The following is a 23,304-nucleotide window of genomic DNA, read 5'->3' as shown; positions in this document are numbered from 1 at the left end:
CTGGAGTGCAGTGTCGTGATCTTGGCTCACTGCAAACTCCGCCTCCCGGGTTCAAGCGATTCTCCTACCTCAGCCTCCTGAGTAACTGGGATTACAGGTGTCTGCCACCACGCCTGCCTAATTTTTGTATTTTTAGTAGACACGGGGTTTCGGCATGTTGGCCAGGCATGTCTCGAACTCCTGATCTCAGGTAATCTGCCCGCCTTGGCCTCCCAAATTGCTGGGATTACAGGCATGAGCCACCACACCATACTCTGAACTCAGTGTTCTCATCTGTAAAAAAGTGGTGGGGTTCTGATTTCTAACCCAAGTGTAAGCCCTTTGAGGGCAGGAGCTATGTCTGATTCATGGTGTTTTAGTATATGGTAGGCATTCAAATTATTGAATGAACAATCACTCAACAACTCTCTTGGAGTTGGGACTGTGGAATTCCCAACTACTGGGAGCTTCCAAGAAGGACAGACCTGGCTTTTTCCCCTTTCTTTCTTTCTTTTTTTTTTTTTTTACATTAGTGAAAAAAAAAAAAAAAGTGAAGTGTTTTTAGGTTTTTTTTTTCTAACTTTCCTACTGATCTTATATAGCACTTAATGTGCTAGGTACTGTTGTAAGTACAACTATCAGAGAAATAGAGACTATTATGCCTAGTTTAAAGATGAGAAAATTGAGGGAGGGGAGAGGACTCTTGCCCAGGGTCACATAGTTAATAATTGGGGAGGTGGGATCAGGACCTAAACAGTTTAGCTCTAGAGTCCACGCTCTTATCCACTTGGCTATATAAGATTAAAACATTTAACAATAATAGGTAACATTCTCAGAGTGTTAAAAGAGGGAATCTTAGAGTAGAAATGAAGTCTCTAAATTTAAAGCAGCAGGATAGTTTAACTGTAAAACCACAAGTGACTAAGTTGAAAATAAACCATGAGACACATGTTATATTATTATTATACAACTCATTCCTGTTTACATGTATTCACACTAGTATTGACTGCAGCAATACTACTTAGGACTCATTTTTAAAGCAATATTGACTTTATTTTATACGTATATAGAACGCATGGATGTATTCTCTTCATATCATTATATACGATACAAAATATACAATGTATATATTTTGTATATATACAATATATGTATATTATATATAAATTAATGTATAATAAATCATACATTAGTTTGTATTACAAGCAAGCTGACCCAGGAGTTTGAGATCAGCCTGGGCAACATAATGAGATCCCCATCTCTATAAAAAATAAATTTAGCTAAGCATAGTGCAGCACACCTCTAGTCCCAGCTACTGGGGATGCTGAGGTGGGAAGATTGCCTGAGCCTAGATGGTGGAAGCTGAAGTCAACACTGATTGTACCACTGCACTCCAGTTTAGGCCATAGAGTGAGACCCCTGTCTCACAAACAAACAAACAAACAAACAAACAAACAAACAAACAAACCAGGAGTGCAAATGAAGACTTGGAGTAGGTTATTCTCTAAAGGGGGCAAGCTTGCTGGTGGCAGCCAGAATGATCAGGCTAAGAGCAAAAAAAGAAATAAGATTGGCTGAAAGGATACAGCCATAAGGAGTGTAATAGGCTGTGTGTTTAGAATAGAGGAGAGAATTGAGTGTGGACATGTAAATGGTGTGGATTCAGACTATGAGAACAGTATTGACTATGCGAAGGCAAGAAGTGATCTTGAAGCAATAGTGTCAAAGTTACAGCATGAGATGGGAGTCCTAGCTTCTTGCATATCAGTATATGTCTTTGTGCAAATCACTTAACCTCTCCAAACCTCAATTTCCTCATTCATAGAATGAGGATAAAACAGCATATGGATTGGTGACAGGACAAAATATACATGTAAAAAAAAAGCACAGCATCTAATAACTCCTCAAAATATGTTTTTACTTTTTTTTTTTTTTTGAGTTAGTGTCTCATTCTTTCGCCCAGTCTGGAGTGCAGTGGCATGATCTCAGCCTCCTGGTTTCAGGAGTTTCTCATGCGATTCTCATGCCTCAGCCTTCTGAGCAGCTGGGATTACAGGCTGGCTAATTTTTGTATTTTTAGTAGAGATGGGGTTTTGCCATGTTGGTCAGGCTGGTCTCAAACTCCTGGCCTCAAGTGATCCACCTGCCTTGGCCTCCCAAAGTGTTGGGATTACAGGTGTGAGCCACCAAACCCAGCTAGTTGTTACTATTATTGCTGCAGAAAAGACCTTACTTCTCCAGTGACCACAGGGCAGATGGTAATACAGAGGCTTGGTTTGAAGGTAGAAGCAAAGGGAACTAGCAGAAGAGGAGAACTGGGTCGCCTCTTTCTGGCCTTTGGTTGGGTTGCTTTTTAAATGGAGCTGAAGAAAGTGCCAGATCCAAGAGCCCAGGGGGCTGGCTATGAGTGCCCTCATGTGGATCAGCTGTGGTCAGACTGCTTCACACCTGTGACCTGCCCTGTATAAATATACTGCCATGTATAAATTATAGCCCCATATATATGTAATCTGGAAGGATAAACATCAAGCTTAACACTGGCAACCTGCAGGGAGGGAAGTGGAATTGGGTGTGTATGTGTGTGTGTGTTTGAGAACCTGTATTTTATTACTCCATACCTCTTTATTGTTTGATTTTTTTCACAATGAGAATTAGTTCCTGTGTTGGGAAAAAAAAAAAGAAAAGAAAGAAAGAAAAAAACCACTAAAATCAATCTGATTACAAAAGAAGATGAATTAAAGAAAAGTACCGGCAGAAACTGCTTGTGATCCAAGTCCTGGCTCCTTGATGCCTGGCTGAAGCCCAGCCCACAAGGAGAACACTGGGTTAAAGGTCCTGGAGAAAAGGTGGGAAAGGTTTGGTGTCTGTGTAGTGTCTGCTAGTCCCAAAAGGGTAAGGCACCTGGTAGACGCTTCCCAGCTTAATGGGAACTGCTCCTGTTTTCCAGGCACACAATTCAGGGCTGGAAAAGTTCAACAAGTGCATGGAACATCGGAAACCTCCTGGAAATGCTAAATTTGCCCCAAGATGTCCTGAAGTCCGGCATATTTCTCTGGGCAGCCTCGAGGCTCTGGAGCCCAGCCCACCCCACCGTGCCCTCTCAGCCAGCCCTTCATTGCCTTCAGCAGCCCTCCCTCTTCCTGAGTAGTGGCCCTTCGCAGGCCTGCGTCCCAGCCCCGCCCCTCTCTCTGGACGCATCTTTGGGCCCCATCATCACCCGGCGCCGGGCCCTCCCTCTGGCCCCCCTTTCTCCTCCCTCCTTCCTTCCCTCCCTTCCTCCCTCTCTCCCTCCCTCCCAGCTCCTGCACCAGGAAACGGCCCGGATCCCGGCAGCGGCCTGACCCGTGAGATCCCTAACCTGGCAGGCGGGCGGGGTTGGAGACTGGCTGAGGTGGGGGTAAGGGAGGAGTTGGGCCTTTGGGCTGCACTAGGGGGAACCGCGAATACAGATGGTGTCGGCAGGAAGCCCTTGGCCCTGGGTTTCCCGGGAGGACAGTCATTAAACATGGATTCGGCCACACAGCTGGTAGAGCGTTGGGGGCAGGGGCCCAGGCCCAGAACTGCAACCCCAGCCGTTCCCAGGCCAGAACCTGATCCCTGGCCTTCCCCTCCTGGTTCTGATCTCCCCCTCCCCTTTCCAGAGCTCCACGCTGGCCGGGAGGATGAAAGGCCCCAGCTGGGGGCTCCTTGCCACCAGTGCTGTGTCTTAAGAGCTGCCATCCCGGCTGGGTGAGTGTCTCCTTCCTTTCTCTGTGTGGAGTCAACCATTGCGTCTCCCACCTTTCTGTTCAGCCCATCTGCTCCCCCTCATCTTGTGCCTCTGCCAACATCTTTATATCTTGCATTGGGGGAGGTCCTAAGCCCCTTCCTCTAGCCAAGAAGGTGTGGACTGAGGCCCGGGGGTGGGAGGGTTGTAGGGGTGTCACAGAGCTGACGTTGTCTTATTATGAAAAGAATCTAAAGTATCTCTAAACAGAAAATTTACTTGTTTTAAATTTAATTTGGCATATTAGGAATGTAATGGCCAGCCCCTCACAGCCTGGTCTCATATCATGACTTAATTCCCTTGTTCTTGCCTCTCCCTGTCCAGTGAGCTCTGAGCATTTCCTCTCTCTTCATCTCACTGGGTTGGTCAAACCAGAAATGCCCCTTCTGATTCTCTCTCCATATATTCATGCCAGTCTTTCATCCTTGCCTCTTATAGCTGCCCGGATGGCGACCCCAGCCTCGGCCCCAGACACACGGGCTCTGGTGGCAGACTTTGTAGGTTATAAGCTGAGGCAGAAGGGTTATGTCTGTGGAGCTGGCCCTGGGGAGGGCCCAGCAGCTGACCCGCTGCACCAAGCCATGCGGGCAGCTGGAGATGAGTTCGAGACCCGCTTCCGGCGCACCTTCTCTGATCTGGCGGCTCAGCTGCATGTGACCCCAGGCTCAGCGCAGCAACGCTTCACCCAGGTCTCTGATGAACTTTTCCAAGGGGGCCCCAACTGGGGCCGCCTTGTAGCCTTCTTTGTCTTTGGGGCTGCACTGTGTGCTGAGAGTGTCAACAAGGAGATGGAACCACTGGTGGGACAAGTGCAGGAGTGGATGGTGGCCTACCTGGAGACGCGGCTGGCTGACTGGATCCACAGCAGTGGGGGCTGGGTAAGAAGCTTCTCAATTGCTGCTCTGCACATCCCTCTGCAAAGCTGGTCTCCAGGGGGAAGACGGGGGCTCTGATTGGAGACTGAGGCAGCTATGTTGGGAATGAGGTGCGGGGCTGAGTCTCCCCGTCTGGGTGGAATCAGATTGAGAGATACCTGGACTCTGCACCCCAGGGCTGCCATGCAGTCAACACTGGATGGGCTCATGGTCCCAAGCAGAGGACAGAATCCACACCCAAGGAGTGCCTGCAGGGGAATGTTGTCAGGGACTTTTTGCACCTGAGTCATGGTGTGGGAGGTGGGGAGGACCAGGGATGGGTGGTGGTCAGGCAAGCCTTGGCAAAGGATGCTAGTTCTGAGCAGAATTTTTCGCCAAGGAAAGGATGGAATTCACTGGAGGCAGAGTGGGCGGCAAATGAACCAGTCTCTCAGGGTGGGGGTGCACCTGGGGGGATCAGAGGGGCTTGCAGCCAGAAGAGCTTTGACCAGAGAGGAGCTGGGTATGGGGTAGTGTTGGCAGTGGATGGAACTGGAACTCTTCCTCTCCTCTTCTGTCCACTCTTTCCTCTCCTGATACCCCTTTCTCCTTCTTTCTCTCCTACTTCCCTTCTCTCCCACAGGCGGAGTTCACAGCTCTATACGGGGACGGGGCCCTGGAGGAGGCGCGGCGTCTGCGGGAGGGGAACTGGGCATCAGTGAGGACAGTGCTGACGGGGGCCGTGGCACTGGGGGCCCTGGTAACTGTAGGGGCCTTTTTTGCTAGCAAGTGAAAGTCCAGGGCCAGGTGGGGCTAGGTGTGGCTGGGGGCCAGGAGAGCAGGAACAGAACAGAGAAATGCCCTTGGAAGAAATGGAGTTGGTGGATGGGTGGGCATGGAACAGGATGGGCAGGGGAAGGGTAGTGTGTGAGGCAGCTGAGTAGACCAGGTAGGCGATTGGAAGAGTGAGCAGTACACATAGATGAGGGGAATGTTTTGGCAAGTTTAGGAACGCAGGAGATGGAGTCAATCCAGGGCTGGGGGAGGTGGGAGGGATCACACCTATAGGTGTGGGCACATGAAACGACCTGGAACTTGGTTCGCAGCCCTGAGGAAGGTGGACTTGCATAAGCAGTTGTATTCCATTAGATGAGTGGGATTTGGGGAACACAGAAGGCACATCCCTTTGGAATGGAAGCTTGGGGGTTCTCAGGTGATAGGGAGAGGTGCCTCTAACAGTGGGCTGCTTGGACACGCGTGTGCATGTGCACGCATGCTGGTGTGCATGCTGGGCTGCCTGGCAAATCTGGTGGTGGTGGGATTCCTCAAGGAGAAAACATTCCCTCTTGCAATGGCAAGAACTAGGGGCAGTTCTCTGTCCCTCCTCCCAACCCCTCCTTTCCCCTCCCCTTGTCCTGATGCCTCAAGGCTTAGAGAGAAACATTGTATCCAGACCGAGGGCTCTGCTGCTTCTCTCCAGAAAGTAATTGGCAAGGCTTTGGAGACAAGAGCAGTTCTGCAGCTGGCCTTGTTCCTTCATCATCCCCCTTCCTTGTGCATCATGCACTTGCTGCTGCCTCCTGGGCTCTGATAGAAGAGCAGGGCTGTTGAGCCTGGATGGGTGGAGGCTTAGGTAGCTGGACCTGCCTGCCACCCTCCTCTCCCACTCAGGCACAATGGTGCCTAAAGTGTTTCCAATCTCTGGGACCTCTGTACCCAAACTGAAACTCTAAATTGGGGCCCTAACTAATTTTCCTTTCGAGGTTGTGGACATAAGTGCTGATCTTGAGTACAGTCTCGGTCCCACACTGTGTCTCAGTGAGACTGTTGATGCCTTGAGAGGACCATTTCAGCTCTGAATCCCTTGGGTGTGAGGGTGATGGGCACTCCAGGACTGGCCTATGCTGTGTTGTGGGCTTTGGTTCGGCTTTATCAGGGGCCAGGCATATGGGTTCTAGAGTACCTACCATGACCTAGAAGCATTTATGATTTATTTGAAGCCACACTGTTTGCATGGGTGTTACTTGTCTGTACCTCAGAGTCTGAGGATGTTAACTTTGGAACTTGCAGTCCTCTAGAACAGCTTCAGATTATGGCTTTTTCTTTTGAGGAAGAAATTATTCTCTCCAGTTGCATGCCCTGAGCCAGACCTCACTGCTGCACTTTCCAAGGTGCTAAGATTGCTGCTCTCCAATGCGAACTTTATGATGCAGTGCTCTAGAACCCTGCCTGTGGTCCTGAGCACTGATCAGCTTAGCTAGACCATGGTTGACTCTTCTTGGAGATTTTCACTTGGTCCTAGAATGTGGCAACGTAGTTGTGCTCGCTAGAATGTGGGACCAAATTGGCCTCAGGTGTTTAGTCCAGACTTCTGCTTTTGAGAGAGGGCTGCACTTTTTAATGGTATTTCTAGGGGAGGTGGTAGGCTGCATGTGCCACTTGGTCTTGTTGTGAGTATGCTGACACCAGAAACTCAGAGCCAGCTTGTGGCAAGCAGTTGGGGTGGGGGGTCTCTGACTTGCTCAGGACAAACTAGGCCAGTGGTTTTCAAACTGCTTGGCAGAGCCCTGAAGTTTCCTAGGGGTTGCCTCAGGAGTCCTTGGGGAGATGAAGGGGGTGGGGAGTTGAGCAGGCTGGGCAATTTGCCCTCAAACTGAACAGCTCCCCTTTAGCTGTCTTACATATCGGGGTTCAGGGTAAGATTTTATTTGCATTAAGGGGTTTGCTGCTGAAAAAATGTTAGAAAACCACTGACTAGACCATCGGCTCCAAATTGGAACCTGTGCTTCCTTCCCCAGGTTTGGAGCACACTCTTCACCCTACCCTCTACCACAGGACGCATATCCCTCTTAGCATTCCCCGGGACCTTTAGCCAAGAGGGGCTGCAGGGACCATGGCCAGGTTACCGAAATGCCTTGCTCTGAAGCCTTGACACCTGGGTGGAAAGAGAGGCTGTTTTCTGAAAGGGTAAAGGGCTTGGTCTGGATTCCCAGAAACAGAGCTTAGATGGGACCACAGTGGGCAATTTTGACCTGTCCTGCCCTTCTTAGCTTGAAGGGAAACCCCAGAGACTCTTCTGTCAGGGAAAACTAGGGACTCTCTTCTAGAGCCATATAGTTCCTTGGGATTAGCTCTTGGCCAAGAAGGCTGAGTATGGCTCCCAATTTTTAAATCCATTTCATTTTTTAAAAAATAAGGGAAATAAATGTAATTGCCATTTTTCAAAGATTAAGTAGGAGGAGAGGGGTTTCTTGCTCTCCAGAGCCCAAAGGGACAAATAGAGACTTTGCTTAGGCCAAGGAAGGAGCGGAAGTAGGGCAACTTGGTCCTGCAATTATTAATCCCACTCCCCACTTATTCTAGGGCACACATACACTATTTTACTTTTTTAAAATCATAAAACGGCAGAACAGATTTGGTTAGTTTAGAAGAAAAGAAAGCTCTATAAATATAAATCTATATTCCTGTATTTTTATTTAATAATTTATAAATACCAAGTTCATTTGACTTTTATTTTTGTGTAATATGTAATGGTCGTATTAAAAAAAATAAATAAAGCCCAGAAGTTTAATGAGAAGGACTGAACAGGGTTTGTGACTTCTACACTGTATAGCCTGGGGTCAGGACATTTCCTTGATCCAATCATCTCTTCATGACCTTGTAAAAGGCAAGAATTAGAATAACAGGGATTTGAGAGAAAGTGTTGGGATCATTAAAAAGAAAACAGAGTCTTTCCCCCATCCTCCTCACCCGACTCCTACACCAGCCAAATGGTCAAAGCCAAGAATTCCATCTGTTCCAACCTAAGCCTCGGGAGGGTGTGTGTATATGGTACTCTGGGACTGCTACTAACAATAACCAAATGAAAAACAAAGAAAACCTACCAAAAATCTTTGTATGCTAGTAATCAAGTCCCCAGTTGTGGTTCAGGCTCTAATCAGAAGAGTGTGATAATAATAAACATTTCTCCATGGTGCCTTGCTGCCTACCTCAGACTTAAAAATAGGTCTGGGCCAGGTGCGGTGGCTCATGCCTGTAATCCCAGCACTTTGGGAGGCCGAGGCGGGGAGATCACTTGAGGTCAGGAGTTCGAGACCAGCCTGGCCAATATGGGGAAACCCTGTCTCTATTAAAAATACAAAAATTAGCCAGGCATGGTGGTGCGTGCCTGTAATCCCAGCTACTCAGGAGGCTGAGGCATGAGGATTGCTTGAACGTAGAAGGTGGAGTTTGCAGTGAGCCGAGATGGAGCCACTGTACTCCAGCCTGGGTGACAGAGGGAGATTCTATCTCAAAAAACAAACAACAACAACAATAAAAAAAAATAAGGGGGGTGGGGGAGGATCTGGCAAAAATTGAGTCCCTGCTTCCTTTCCTGCTCCTGTGAGACATTTGGTTTCAGCCATTTTAATGCAAATTGATAGACTGGATGGAATTTCTAGGAATATTCAGCCCATCCTTCTCTACCTCTAGTCTTGGACCACATCAAAATCATGTCTAACTGAAACAGTGATCCTAATTTTAAATTTCAGGTGGGAATTTCTAACCTTTCTGTAATCCAGTGCAATAGATTGGTACTTGGGTTTATGTGTTAAATTGTGAGAAATATAATTGTTTAGAGAAATCCAGCATTCGCTTTCTATTCTCTATACAAAAGTCGACATGGAAAGCCATATTAAAATCAGAGAGTGGCTTAGTGAATGTGGCACTATGGGAAAGGAAATTAGATATTCTTAATAGCTAATATCATCAAGTATGATAGCTGCTACATTTAGCTCCACTGCTGTGTGATTGATTTAATGATTGATTTATATTTGCCTAGTTCCAAAAAATATTTGCAACATCTTACTATAATACACAAAATAATAGGAAAACATAAATGTTTTAAGTCAGGGTTGAATTTCAAGGTTAAGTAAAAAAAATAAGTAGGGGTAAAGGGAAAACTGAAATAAGATGGCAGCAAAAGGAAAATTAATGCACAGAAAAACATTCTATAAGTAGCATTTCCAAATACTAAAGCTAGGCTGTGAATTCGGCTGTGAGCTTCTTGCTGGCTAAAGCAAATTAAAATACAAAATGAAATTCACATTCCTCTTAGGATTTATAAAAGCATATTAGTTAAGAGGGGCAAAAAAAAATTTGTGGCTTTTCTGAGAAAACAGTGATATAGTGGACACCACCTTCTGTGACATCTAAAAGCAAATATGATGTGGAGTTTTGACCACTGTTTCTTCGAAAAACACCAAATGGAGATTCAGAAGGTCCTAAGCGAGAAATAACACTGGTGGAGAACTGTACGAAGGAAATACAATCCATCTATCGCTTTAGATAGTCCAAAATTTAGTCCTATATTAAGCCAAATCATCACAGAGCAGCATATTTGGGCTAATTTGTGATGAGCCTAATAGAACACACCTAGGGCCATCTGAATCTATTAGAAGGTCCTAAGTGTGTTAGGACAAATGACATCTTCAATAAAGTTGTGCAACACTTAGTTACAATTTCTAGTAAATGAATAGACTGTAGATACTGTTTTTTTTTTCTTTTTTTTTGAGACGGAGTCTTGCTCTGTCGCCCAGTCTAGAGTGCAGTGGCGCGATCTCGGCTCACTGCAAGCTCCACCTCCCGGGTTCACCCCATTCTCCTGCCTCAGCCTCCTGAGTAGCTGGGACTACAGGCGCCCGCCACCACGCCCAGCTAATTTTTTTATTTTTAGTAGAGACCGGGTTTCACCGTGTTAGCCAGGATGGTCACGATCTCCTGACCTCGTGATCCGCCCACCTCGGCCTCCCAAAGTGCTGGGATTACAGGCGTGAGCCAGGGCGCCGGGGCCTCTGTGTTGTTACTTAATAGCAGATCCTTTGAAGACTTTAAAAGCTGCCTTAAGGCTGGGCGTGGTGGCTCACGCCTGTAATCCCAGCACTTTGGGAGGCTGAGGCGGGCGGATCACGAGGTCAGGAGATCTTGACCATCCTGACTAACACGGTGAAACTCGGTCTCTACTAAAAATAAAAAAATCAGTTGGGTGTGGTGGCGCAGTGCCTGTAGTCCCAGCTACTTGGGAGGCTGAGGCAGGAGCATCGATTGAACCCTGGAGGTGGAGGTTGCAGGGAGCCGAGATGGCGCCACTGCACTCCAGCCTGGCAACAGAGCTAGACGCCGTCTCAAAAATAAATAAATAAAATGCTGCCTTAAATGCAGATATAGGAGAAATACAGAAATAAATCAACTATTTTGAAACTCAACCAGAAAACACACCATAATGAAATGCTGTGTAGTTTATTCAGTCAGTCATTTATGCAGAAAATATTCAAGCATCATCTGTGTGCTAAGCACAATTACAGGCTCTGAGTTAGAGTGAACAGACAGATGCAAATCTCTGTTCTCATGTTGCTTATGTTCTAGTAAAAGAAACAAAAAATTTAAAATTATATAATATGTGAGAAGGTGATGAATACCATAAAGAAAAGTAATTCATTGAGGGGAATGTGTGTGTATATATATACACATATAAGAGTTCAATTTTAAATTGAGTGGTCCGACAAGACCTCATTTCTGAGGTGACTTTTGGGTAAAACTATGACAAAATTGGAAAAATATATTTATTGATGTGGGAAGATGTTTGTCCTTTTTTTTTGATTGGGTAAAAAAAAAGAAAATAGATTAGAAAATAATATATACAGTATGATCCCATTTTGCTAAAATATTTATAGCTGTGTGCCTTGATATATATTTGCATATTGAAAGTTTCAGGAAGCATATATGCCAAAATATCATTAGTGATTGTCTCTGGATAGTGGGCTTTATGAGTGCTTTTGTTATTTTTGCTGTTAGTATTTTCTGATTCTTTGACCATGAACATATATTTCCAGTACAGTATATTAAAACAAGTTCTTTAGGTACAAAATTTTTAAAAAGTTAACGGAGCAGAATGGAAATTAAGCAGCCCAACAGAGGGTCCTTCACATTTAAGTGGCTACCCCACTTCTATGCAAAGGCAAACTTAGGGAGCTAAGGTAAGCAGGACCAGACCACATTAGAAGATTATTGAGGTCTGCTTCAAGATAGAGGTCAGTAAAGGAGAAAGGCTCCAAGTTTCTACATCAGCACTGTCCAATAGAAATATAATGCAAGCCACATGTAGTTTTACATTTTCTAGTAACCTCATTTAAAATGCAAAAAGAAATTATTAAACCAATTTCAATAATATTTTATTTAGCTCAGTATTTAAAAATATTATCATTTCAACATGGAATATTAAACAATTATTAATGAATTATGTCACATTCTCTTTTTCATACTAAGTCTTCAAAATTCAGTGTGTATTCAACACTTTCAGCACATCTCAAATTGGACTACTCATGTTTCAAATGGTCAGTAGCCACATGTGGCTAGTGGCTATCATATTAAAGTGTAGCTCTAGATCATAGATCATTATTGCAGTCTGTAAAAATTTCAAAGTAGTTCCAGATCATAGAGCATTATTGTTGTCTGTAAGAATTTCAAGAAAGGAGATAAAAATAGGGATTAAACTACCAAGAAGTCAAATATTTATGTTGTTTGGTAAGAAAACTTTTCTGGGAAGAACTATGAATGCCCTCACCCATTTTTACTACTTAATTCTTCTTTTCTCAACTCCACGGAGCCATTCCCTTCTTTTTTTTTTTGAGATCGCCCAGGCTAGAGTGCAGTGGCGTGATCTCGGCTCAATGCAACCTCCATCTCACAGGTTCAAATGATTCTCGTGCCTCTCAGCCTGCTGAGTAGCTGGGATTACAGGCACACGCCACCATGCCCAGCTAATTTTTGTATTTTTAGTAGCGACAGGGTTTCACCATGTTGGCCAGGCTGGTCTTGAACATGCCTCAGGTGATCCACCTGCCTCGGCCTCCCAAAGTGCTGGGATTACAGGCATGAGTCATTGCACCTGTCCCTCAAATAGTCTTTTAAATATGTTTGCTTTTTTCTTTTTTGAGACAGGGTCCTACTCTGTTGCTGAGGCTGGAGTGCTGTGGCATGATCATAGCTCACTGCAGCCTGGAACCCCTGGGTTCAAGTGATCCTCCTGTCTCAGCCTCTGAATTAGCTAGGACTACAGGTGTGTGCCACCACACTCAGCCAAATGTGTTTATTTCGTTCATAAGGTAATCATGCCTATTAGAAGAAATTTGAAAGTTGGAGTGATTTTTTAAAAATAAATATGTAATGGGCTGGACATGGTGTCTCATGCCTATAATCCCAACACTTTGGGAGGCTGAGTTGGGCATATGGCTTGAGCCCCAGGAGTTTGAGACCAGCCTAAGCAACATAGTGCGATCTTGTCTCTACAAAACTAGAAAAAATTAGCTGGGCATGGTGGTGCATGCCTGTAGTCCCAGCCACTTCGGAGGCTGAGGAGGGAGGATCGCTTGAGCCAGGAGGTTGAGGGTGCGGTCAGCTGTGATCATGCCACAGTATTCCAGGTTGGGCGACAGAGACCCTGTCTCAAAAAATAACGGCAACAAAATAAACAAGTAAATAAATAATGATTGTGGAAAATTTGTAGAACATAGAAAATTATAAAGAAAACGAATCATAATGCTGTCACCCAGAGAGAACTATTTTGGTATACTTCTTTCTAGTATTTTTTGGTCTACTTTTATGATCATACGATTTTGTATACACAATTCTGCTTATCATTATATTGCAAGCATTTTTCTTTGATGTTAAAACGTTTCAAAGGCATAATGACTATATACAATTACATCTACTTGTGTACAATAATTTTAATGCCCACTTGGTCATTTATCTGTATTTTTTCACTTTGATAAAAATATTTATTCTGGCTGGGCATTGTGGCTCACGCCTGTAATCCCAGCACTTTGGGAGGCTGAGGTGGGCTGATCGCCTGAGCTCAGGAGTTCAAGACCACTGTGGGCAACATAGTAAAACCCCATCTCTACTAAAATACAAAAAAATTAGCTGGGCGTAGTGGTGGTGCGCCTGTAGTTCCAGCTACTCAGGAGGCTGAGGCACAAGAATCGCTTGAGCCCTGGAGGCGGAGGTTGCAGTGGGCTGAGATTACGCCACTGCACTCCAGCTTGGGCTGTGGAGTGGCTGTCTCAAAAAACAACAAAAACAGGCCGGGCGCGGTGGGTCACGCCTGTAATCCCAGCACTTTGGGAGGCCAAGGCAGGTGGATCATGAGGTCAGGAGATCGAGACCATCCTGGCTAACACGGTGAAACCCCGTCTCTACTGAAAATACAAAAAAAAAAAAAAAAAAAAAAAATTAGTCGGGCGTGGTGGCGGGCGCCTGTAGTCCCAGCTACTCCGGAGGCTGGGGCATGAGAATGGCGTGAACCCATGAGGCGGAGCTTGCAGTGAGCGGAGACAGCCCCACTGTACTCCAGCCTGGGCAACGGAGCGAGACTCCGTCTCAAAAAAAAAAAAAATTATTCACAAATTGGATTACATTTTTAGAAGAGAAAACAGGATTACTGGGTTAAGAATCTCAACTTTTCTTGTTTTTTTTTTTTTTTTTTGGAGACAGAGTCTTGCTCTGTCACCCAGGCTGGAATATAGTGTCATGATCTTGGCTCACTGCACCCTCCACCTCCCAGGTTCAAGCGTTTCTCCTGCCTCAGCCTCCTGACTAGCTGGGATTACAGGCGCTCACCACTACACCCAGCTAATTTTTATACTTTTAGTAGAGACAGGGTTTCACCATTTTGGCTAGGCTGGTCTCAAACTCCTGACCTTAAGTGATCCGCCCACCTTGGCCTCCCAAAGTGCTGGGATTACAGGCATGAGCCACCTCGCCTGCCCTTTTTTTTTTTTGGAGACAGGGTCTTACTCTGTTGCCCAGTCTGGAGTGCACGTAGCACCATTATGGTTCACTGTGGCCTCAGCCTCCCAAGTAGCTGGGCAGGGACTACAGGCGCATGCCACTATGCCCAGCTAATTTTTGCATTTTTAGTGGAGTATGGGTTTTGCCATATTGCCCAGGCTGGTCTTGAACTTCTGGACTCAAGCAATCTGGCTCCCAAAGTGTTGGGATTACAGTTGTGAGCCACTCTGCCTGATCTTAAGAATCTCACCATTTTAAAAGCTTTTGGTACATATTGCCAAAGAATAGAAAGATTGTACTGGTTCTTGCTCCTTTTTTTCTCCCATGCCTAAGTTTTTTTAAAAAAATCATAGTTGTAATTATATTTTATGTACAATTTTACATTCTTCTTTGGCTTAACAAAATTATTTTCACATGTTTGTCACACTAGGTAACCCTTTTAATAGGTGCGTAATAATTTTTTCTTGGATATAATTATAGTTTGCTTAAACTTTTGTCTATTGTTGGATTTAGTCTTTCCATTTTTCACACATAATTTTTATGTATTAAAGCAGGCCTTACAGTAGTTTTGATCTGAGCTTTGAAAGCTGGCTTTGAATTCCCTGCATACTATTATATATATTACATAATATATATTATGTATAATATATATATTGTTTATATTTTTTCCTTTGAGACAGAGTCTTGCTGTTGCCCAGGCGATTCTCCTGCCTCAGCCTCCCGAGCAGCTGGGTTTACAGGCATGTACCACCATGCCCAGCTAATTTTTGTATTTTTAGTAGAGATGTGGTTTTGCCATTTTGGCGAGGCTGGTCTGAAACTCCTGGGCTCAGGTGATCCTCCCGTCTCAGCCTCCCAAAGAGCTGGGATAACAGGCATGAGCCACCGTGCCCAGCCAGCACTGCACACTTCTAATTAGTCCAATGACTTAGGCAAGTTTCTTCATTTCATTAAGCCTTTTTCTTTTTCCCTAAAGAAGGTTATGGTTTTGGAAATATTTTCCTCATGGGGTTGTTGTGAGAGTCCAATGAGATAATAAGGAGTGGTGCTTATTACAAAATCAAGCGCTCAACAAAAATAGGATTCAAAGCCATTTTTAAAAATCACATTTCCCTTCATTGGCTTGATTAAATTGGGTACCAATAAGATAAACAAATCTTGATTAGGTTAAGATTAGTATAAAAGACCTTTCTTCCAGGGTATTCAATCATTTAGAGCTTGTCTTCGGTGCTCAACTTTAGTTATCCCAGATCACTGAAGCTGAGATGGCTGATGAAGTAATTTGCAGTGAAATTTTAAGCGACTGTGACTCTGCTCCAAGTTCCCCAGATCTCGAGGTAAGGAATTGTGAGAAAAAGTGGGGGTGAGGGGAATAGTGGGGTATAATGAGTCACTTTTGAGTTTTTGGTTTGCTAATGAAGGTGTTCTCTTGTCCAAATGCCTCCGCCAACCATGTTTGTTTAACTTTTTGGTTGGGCTTATATGTATCTTTCGAACTGTAGGTTAGTGTGCCCACAAAAATTTCTCTTGCAAACTTACACTGCCATTCCTTCCTTTTAATAAATGTGTTAGATTGCTACAAAAATGTGGCACTCCTGCCCTCCAGGGCTAGGTCTCATTGATATTTCGGGTGCAGCCGTGTAGTGGGAGCCTGCCAGGAGAAATTCCTCTGGGATCTTGGGAGCTTGAGGGCTGAAATGAAGGGTGGCACCCAGATCCCCAATCAATGCATGCTCAATCAACAAACATCTAACAGGACCTTATGTGGTAGGCATATTGCCAGGCCGTGGAGATGCGAATATAAATAGTATCCGGCCCGTCATTTGAAGGCGCTCACAACCTAGTTAAGAAACAGCACAAAACAATTAAGCACGCTGTGGAAAGAGGCCCACTTGTCCTGGGAAATGAGGGGAAGCTGGGGTTTGCAGTGGTTTGGTTGAAGGGGGACAACATGTTAGAGGCACAGACAGGGTGCAGGTACAACCAATGGAACGAGAAGGGTGGAAGGAAACAACATCCACAAAGTAACCACATGTTGGGGTGTCGAAGGCTGTGATTTACGGTTTTGAGGCTTTACCTTGCCAGCAAAGGGGGGCCAGTCTGTTAGCGGTGCAGATTGGAAGGGTGACATTGGAAGCTGTCCAGGGAAGAGAAGAAATTGGAACTAGGGAGCAGAAGGTCTACGCAAGAGGGCGGGACAGAGAGGACTCGTGACTAGTAGCTCTGGACTGAGGAATCCTCCCTGCTTTCTGGTGTGGGAGAGCTAGTGGATGATGGTGCCAATAACCTGGATGGAGAAAGTAAGCTCCCTCCTGGAATGATTCATTTACAACCTCCATTTTCAGCAACATCCCATCTACTGGTGCTTCCTGGTCAGGATACAAGTTTCCTGAAACTGCTGCTCTGTTTTGGGCCTCACCCGGCCAACAGCTCACTAGCTGGCAAGCAGTAGTATCAAGATGGCGGCCCCCTAAGGGCTGCCTAGTCATGTGACTTCGGGTTTCCCAAGTTTGAAGCCCGGCAGTCCGTTCGGGGGCAAGGTTCACCTGTCACGAAACGAGTGTCACGCCTTCGAATCTCGCGAGCCAATCGGCATCTGAGACTGGGCCACTGCGGTGAGGCGATCGGAAGATTGGTCCTTTTCAGTCGCCTAGCTAGGGCCAATCACGGAGCGTCCTATACTTCGCGGGCCCGCCAGTAGGCCAGGGAGAACCAGGAATATCGTCACAGCGTGGCGGTATTATTACCTAAGGACTCGATAGGAGGTGGGATGCGTGTTGATTGACAGGCAGATTTTCCCTACCGGGATTTGAGAATTTGGCACAGTACCCCGCCCTAGAGGTGGGGTCTCATTTGATTGCCAAGTAATATTCCCCAATGGAGTACTAGCTCGTGATGACGGGCAGGCAGCTTGACTAATGAGTCCTCGGCGTGGCCGGCGCAGCTCTCCAATCGCCGGGCGGCGGGCCCCAGTCTGAGCGGCGATGGCGGCGGCGGCGGCGGCGGCAGCAGCAGCGGGGGCTGCGGGCGGTCGGGGCTCCGGGCCGGGGCGGCGGCGCCATCTTGTGCCCGGGGCCGGTGGGGAGGCCGGGGAGGGGGCCCCGGGGGGCGCAGGGGACTACGGGAACGGCCTGGAGTCTGAGGAACTGGAGCCTGAGGAGCTGCTGCTGGAGCCCGAGCCGGAGCCCGAGCCCGAAGAGGAGCCGCCCCGGCCCCGCGCCCCCCCGGGAGCTCCGGGCCCTGGGCCTGGTTCGGGAGCCCCCGGCAGCCAAGAGGAGGAGGAGGAGCCGGGACTGGTCGAGGGTGACCCGGGGGACGGCGCCATTGAGGACCCGGTGAGGGAAGGAGGGCGAGCCAGCAGGCCGGCGACTGGCCGGCCGGGTCACTGGAGGCCCAGAGCTCGGGCGAGCGGGAGGCAGGCGGGGGGTGGGGTTGGGCGGGGAATAACGTGGCTGGGGCCGGGTCGGGCCGGGGCTGGGTCAGCGATCACTACAAGGGGCCCGACTGGCTTGATTGGGGCGTCACGGGTGCCTAGTGTTGTTCTAGAGAGGGTAGCTTGCTTTTCTTTTATCAGACCCTCGCATGGGGCGAGGGAAATGGCCGAGCGTGGCTGAGGCCGCGCTCCGGCCGAGAACAGGGCATAGCCCTTGCGTTGGTTCCTCTTAAGCTCTCCTCCATACCCTCCCCACTTATATTAGGAGCTGGAAGCTATCAAAGCTCGAGTCAGGGAGATGGAGGAAGAAGCTGAGAAGCTAAAGGAGCTACAGAACGAGGTAGAGAAGCAGATGAATATGAGTCCACCTCCAGGCAATGGTGAGTAACTGGCGATAGCACGCGGAGCCAGGGTTCTCGGGCTGGAAGGGTTGTGGGGAAGATGGGGAATGTGGGGTAAGATGCTCGGCACCCTGGAGCTGCTTGTCTGAGCTATTATGACTGTGCCGCGGTCATAATCCGTTGTGTGTTCGCCTGACCTTTGTGAGGCAGAACCTATATTTTGGTGGTGGTAGCCTTGTGCTTCCCTTTGTCCCTGTTGTAATTGTGTTGCTCTTTGTTCTTAGTCTACGTCTATCCTTTGTAGAGGTTGCAAGCTCGCATTTGACCTTCAAATCTAATAGTTTTTCCTCCAATTGGAGACGCTTTAGTTAGGATTCTGAGAAAGCAAGCTGCAAGGGGTTTCCCCTTTAATCTGGAAATGTGGAGTCTCAGCCACTTAATTTTGCTCACTCTTGAAAGCATTTCAGCCAAAGCCATTCATTAGGGATTTGATTTGGAGGCAGGAGGGATTCCTATACTGTTTTAAGTGTGTATTAGTTTATTCTTTCAATTTATCGAATGTTTAGTGAGTACCTGCTATGGACTCGGCACTATTCTAGGTTATGGGTACAGCAGAGAACAGAACAGACCAAAATCTTTGCTTTCATTGAGCTAATGGGATAGTGCTGGTGGTGGAAGTGCAATATATTGGTCAAAAACAAGTATGTGGTTTTTAAAAAATATTATTTTTTCCTGATAGCTGGCCCAGTGATCATGTCCATTGAGGAGAAGATGGAGGCTGATGCCCGTTCCATCTATGTTGGCAATGTATGTGCTGGGGCTCTAATTGGGGTTGGGGGCAAGTTCTTCTTTTGGGGAGTTATTTAATAGTCCTGAAAGGAACATCTCCGGGATCGGTGTGGTTTTGGGTGTGTGTGGAGGGAGTGGGGGAACGAGGTTAAAGGTAATGGAATGATCAGTAATCAGCAAAGGCTCTGGGTTTGGAAGCAAAAGGATTAGTTCCTCAAATTACCAGATTTCATGTGCTTTGGTGTATAGATGGCCCAGACCAAAGGCTGGGGAGGGTTCCTGTTGAGACAGGAATTTGCCTGGTGCCTGTGAAATTTTTCTCCTCTCATCAGGTGGACTATGGTGCAACAGCAGAAGAGCTGGAAGCTCACTTTCATGGCTGTGGATCAGTCAACCGTGTTACCATACTCTGTGACAAATTTAGTGGCCATCCCAAAGGGTAAGTAAAGGGGAGTAAGTTGAGATAATTTACAGTGCAAAAATAGATAAACTATGTTTTATAGTGAGCAGTGAGTTATTTGCTGTTAACACAGGTGATCTGTGTCATTTAAGATCATGACATCAATTTTGATATATATCAGGAGTTGCACCTAAATGTCTTCAGAGGCCAGATAACAAAAATGAAGGCTAGGTGTGGGTGGCATCACAAACTAGAAGGGGAGGGGCAGCTTCTACTTGGCCTGTTATGGCCATATGGAAATTCAGGCCCTGTGTGTCTTATTTTTACCAGTTTCAAAGAGTAGCTGGAAATTTTAAAATTTAAATGATTTTGAATGAAATTTTCCATTTAGAAGAATTTTGACAAAAAACGTAATCACATTGTAGCCCAAAAAGAAGCATGCCTGCAAGTTGAATTTGACCTGTGAGGTATTTGTAACCTCAGAGAGATACAATGACAATTCTTTTCAGGTTTGCGTATATAGAGTTCTCAGACAAAGAGTCAGTGAGGACTTCCTTGGCCTTAGATGAGTCCCTATTTAGAGGAAGGCAAATCAAGGTAAGCCTACGTCCATTGCTGTTCTGGTTCTGTATAAACTCTCCGGGTTGACTTTAAGGCTATCATTTGTTCATCACTGACTCAGGTGATCCCAAAACGAACCAACAGACCAGGCATCAGCACAACAGACCGGGGTTTTCCACGAGCCCGCTACCGCGCCCGGACCACCAACTACAACAGTTCCCGCTCTCGCTTCTACAGTGGTTTTAACAGCAGGCCCCGGGGTCGCGTCTACAGGTCAGGATAGATGGGCTGCTCCTCCTCCCCCCGCCTCCCATGAGCCCTGTATGCTTCCTTCTCTCCTGGTCTAAGGAACCTCCCTCCCCCACCCCTCCCTGTGGTCTTCAGGAACTTTGTCTCCTGCCTGTGCAGGGTGAGGAAGGTAGTTGCAGGCCAGGCCAGAAGGCCAACTTCATCATCTTTTCTGCAGTAGTAATTGGTGATAAGGGCTGCATCCCTCCCTTGGTTCAAAGAGGCTTCCACCCCCAGCCTTTTTTTTCTTGGGAGTTGGTGGCATTTGAAGGTGTTTACACAAAGCCAGGAGGAACGGGGCCTCCAGGCAGTGAAAGCACTGCTTGGATATTTGTTACTTTTTTCTTTTTTCGGAGGGAGGGGTTGAAGACTGAACCTCCCTTGGAAGAATACCAGAGGCTAGCTAGTTGATCCTCCCCAACAGCCTTGTGGGAGGATTTTGAGATATTTACTCTTTATTTGAGCCAGTCTTGCAAGGTTAACTTCTCACTGGGCCTAGTGTGGTGTCCAGGTTTTTGCCTTGCTTCACTTCTGTCTCTTTACATTTAAATAGACAGGTTAGGCATATAAACCTTGGCTTTTCATAAACTCTACCTGCCTATTCCCAGGAGTTAGGGAGGATCTATTTGTGATGGCCTAGGGTATAAGAGCTGTGGAGGACTGAAAACTGGATAAAAAGAGGGTCGTTTTTCTTGCCCTTGTTTCTCACTCAGATGCGCTTCTTTTTTTGCCACTGTTTGGCAAAGTTTTCTGTTAAGCCCCCCTCCCCCTGCCCCAGTTCTCAAGGTGTGTTACTATTTCTGGGATCATGGGGTCAGTTTTAGGACACTTGAAAACTTCTTTTCCCCACTTCCCTTCACAGTAACTGGGGCAAGGGCCCACGGGGAGGGGCTTGTACTGAACTATCTAGTGATCACGTTAACACCTAACTCTCCTTCTTTCTTCCAGGGGCCGGGCTAGAGCGACATCATGGTATTCCCCTTACTAAAAAAAGTGTGTATTAGGAGGAGAGAGAGGAAAAAAAGAGGAAAGAAGGAAAAAAAAAAGAATTAAAAAAAAAAAAAAGAAAAACAGAAGATGACCTTGATGGAAAAAAAATATTTTTTAAAAAAAAGATATACTGTGGAAGGGGGGAGAATCCCATAACTAACTGCTGAGGAGGGACCTGCTTTGGGGAGTAGGGGAAGGCCCAGGGAGTGGGGCAGGGGGCTGCTTATTCACTCTGGGGATTCGCCATGGACACGTCTCAACTGCGCAAGCTGCTCCCCATGTTTCCCTGCCCCACTTCACCCCCTTGGGGGCTGCTCAAGGGTAGGTGGGCGTGGGTGGTAGGAGGTTTTTTTTTTACCCAGGGCTCTGGAAGGACACCAAACTGTTCTGCTTGTTACCTTCCCTCCGTCTTCTCGCCTTTCACAGTCCCCTCCTGCCTGCTCCTGTCCAGCCAGGTCTACCACCCACCCCACCCCTCTTCTCCGGCTCCCTGCCCCTCCAGATTGCCTGGTGATCTATTTTGTTTCCTTTTGTGTTTCTTTTTCTGTTTTGAGTGTCTTTCTTTGCAGGTTTCTGTAGCCGGAAGATCTCCGATCCGCTCCCAGCGGCTCCAGTGTAAATTCCCCTTCCCCCTGGGGAAATGCACTACCTTGTTTTGGGGGGTTTAGGGGTGTTTTTGTTTTTCAGTTGTTTTGTTTTGTTTTTTTGTTTTTTTTCCTTTGCCTTTTTTCCCTTTTATTTGGAGGGAATGGGAGGAAGTGGGAACAGGGAGGTGGGAGGTGGATTTTGTTTATTTTTTTAGCTCATTTCCAGGGGTGGGAATTTTTTTTTAATATGTGTCATGAATAAAGTTGTTTTTGAAAATAAAAATTGTTTGGCCTTTTGGGTGTAAGGATTATTTATCTTCCTATTCTCTCTTAGATCACAGATGGCTATTAATTCTGCTTTGCGGTAGAAGTACTGGTGTTGTGGAAGGGAGGTTGCCGCTTGTGAATTAAGGAGTAGGAGTTAAATTACAACTAGCAGGAACATTATGTGTTTAGTTGAGAATGATAGGTTTTCTGGATAACATGTAACCCTGATTGGCATTTGAGAGAGAAATAAGCCTGTAAAAGTAAAAGAATAACCAAATTACTGACCTAATGGCGCTTTTGTGTGCTCCTGATACAACTTACATGCAAATGAACTGTCCATGCGAGCAGCCCTAGAGCTTTGGATTGAGGTCTGGTTAACCTTTCTTTGGGGTCTCACTATGTTGACCAGGCTTTTCTCAAGCAATCCTCCCATCTTAGCCTCCCAAAGTGTTGGGATTACAGGTGTGAGCCACTGGGCCCAGCTACCTTTTCTCTTCTGCCTCAAGGTGGGCCCAAGAAATGCAAAAGACAAAAGACACTTAGCCAAGAGACAATGGGAAAGCTTGTTTTTTCCAACAATATAGTAACTGATGTGTCTAGCTAACTTATATTGATTGGACCGTTTTATTTTTTTGAGATGGTCTTTGCTTTGTCACCCAGGCTGGAGTGCAGTGGCTCACTGCAGCTTCAACCTCCTGGGTTCAAGTGATCCTCCCACCTCAGTCTCCTACACAGCTGGGACTGTAGGTGCCTGCCACCGCACTTGGCTAATTTTTTGTAGAGACAGTTTTTCTGTGTTGCCCAGGCTGTCCTGAACTCCTGAGCTCAAGTAGTCCTCCTGGCTTGGCCTTCCTATAGTTGTGAGCTGCAGTGCCTGGCTAGGATCAGTTTATTAGGACTTCACAGCTGGCTTTCACTGTTTTTATATCTAAAATTTGTCTTGAGCATCTTAATTTCTCCATTTTTTATTCCATTGTCAGATTAGTCTTGACACTACATCATTAGCCAGCTCAAGCCTTCAGACTTTGTTGCCTATAGAATTCCTTAGGATTTCAAACTTACTATTTTTTCATTTACTTCTCAGGATGTTTTGTTCACAATTGCCTCTGACCTGGATGCTCTTCAAAAATCATATGTTAAAGAAATGGCTCTGTGGCTGGACATGGTGGCTCATGCCTGCAATCTCAGCACTTTGGGAGGCGGAGGTGGGCGGATCACTTG

General features: G+C 46.3%; 1 protein-coding gene across 3 annotated transcripts; it reads left to right on the top strand.

Moving 5' to 3' along the window:
* Nucleotides 1–3,180: 3,180 nt before the first annotated feature.
* On the top strand, nt 3,181–22,112 carry LOC104674154 (bcl-2-like protein 2). 3 transcript variants are annotated; one of them, XM_030929700.1, is made up of 7 exons: nt 16,129–17,762; nt 18,126–18,240; nt 18,941–19,008; nt 19,323–19,429; nt 19,900–19,987; nt 20,073–20,224; nt 21,188–22,112. In XM_030929700.1, the coding sequence occupies exons 1-7, from the start codon at nt 17,412–17,414 to the stop codon at nt 21,225–21,227; spliced, it is 921 nt and encodes a 306-aa protein (XP_030785560.1). In that variant the 5' UTR covers nt 16,129–17,411; the 3' UTR covers nt 21,228–22,112. The 3 variants fall into 3 exon arrangements, with proteins under 3 accessions (XP_010376707.2, XP_010376708.2, XP_030785560.1); XM_010378405.2 differs by lacking the exons at nt 16,129–17,762; nt 18,126–18,240; nt 18,941–19,008; ... (2 more) ...; nt 20,073–20,224; nt 21,188–22,112 and adding exons at nt 3,181–3,323; nt 3,621–3,708; nt 4,184–4,623; nt 5,243–8,178; XM_010378406.2 differs by lacking the exons at nt 16,129–17,762; nt 18,126–18,240; nt 18,941–19,008; ... (2 more) ...; nt 20,073–20,224; nt 21,188–22,112 and adding exons at nt 3,187–3,376; nt 3,621–3,708; nt 4,184–4,623; nt 5,243–8,178.
* The last annotated feature ends 1,192 nt before the right edge of the window (nt 22,113–23,304 follow it).

This window comes from Rhinopithecus roxellana, chromosome 5 (assembly GCF_007565055.1).
Source record: "Rhinopithecus roxellana isolate Shanxi Qingling chromosome 5, ASM756505v1, whole genome shotgun sequence".
Classification (NCBI taxonomy): domain Eukaryota; kingdom Metazoa; phylum Chordata; class Mammalia; order Primates; family Cercopithecidae; genus Rhinopithecus; species Rhinopithecus roxellana.
Note: the sequence above shows the minus strand (reverse complement) of the source record. Positions and strands in the feature narration are given on the sequence as shown.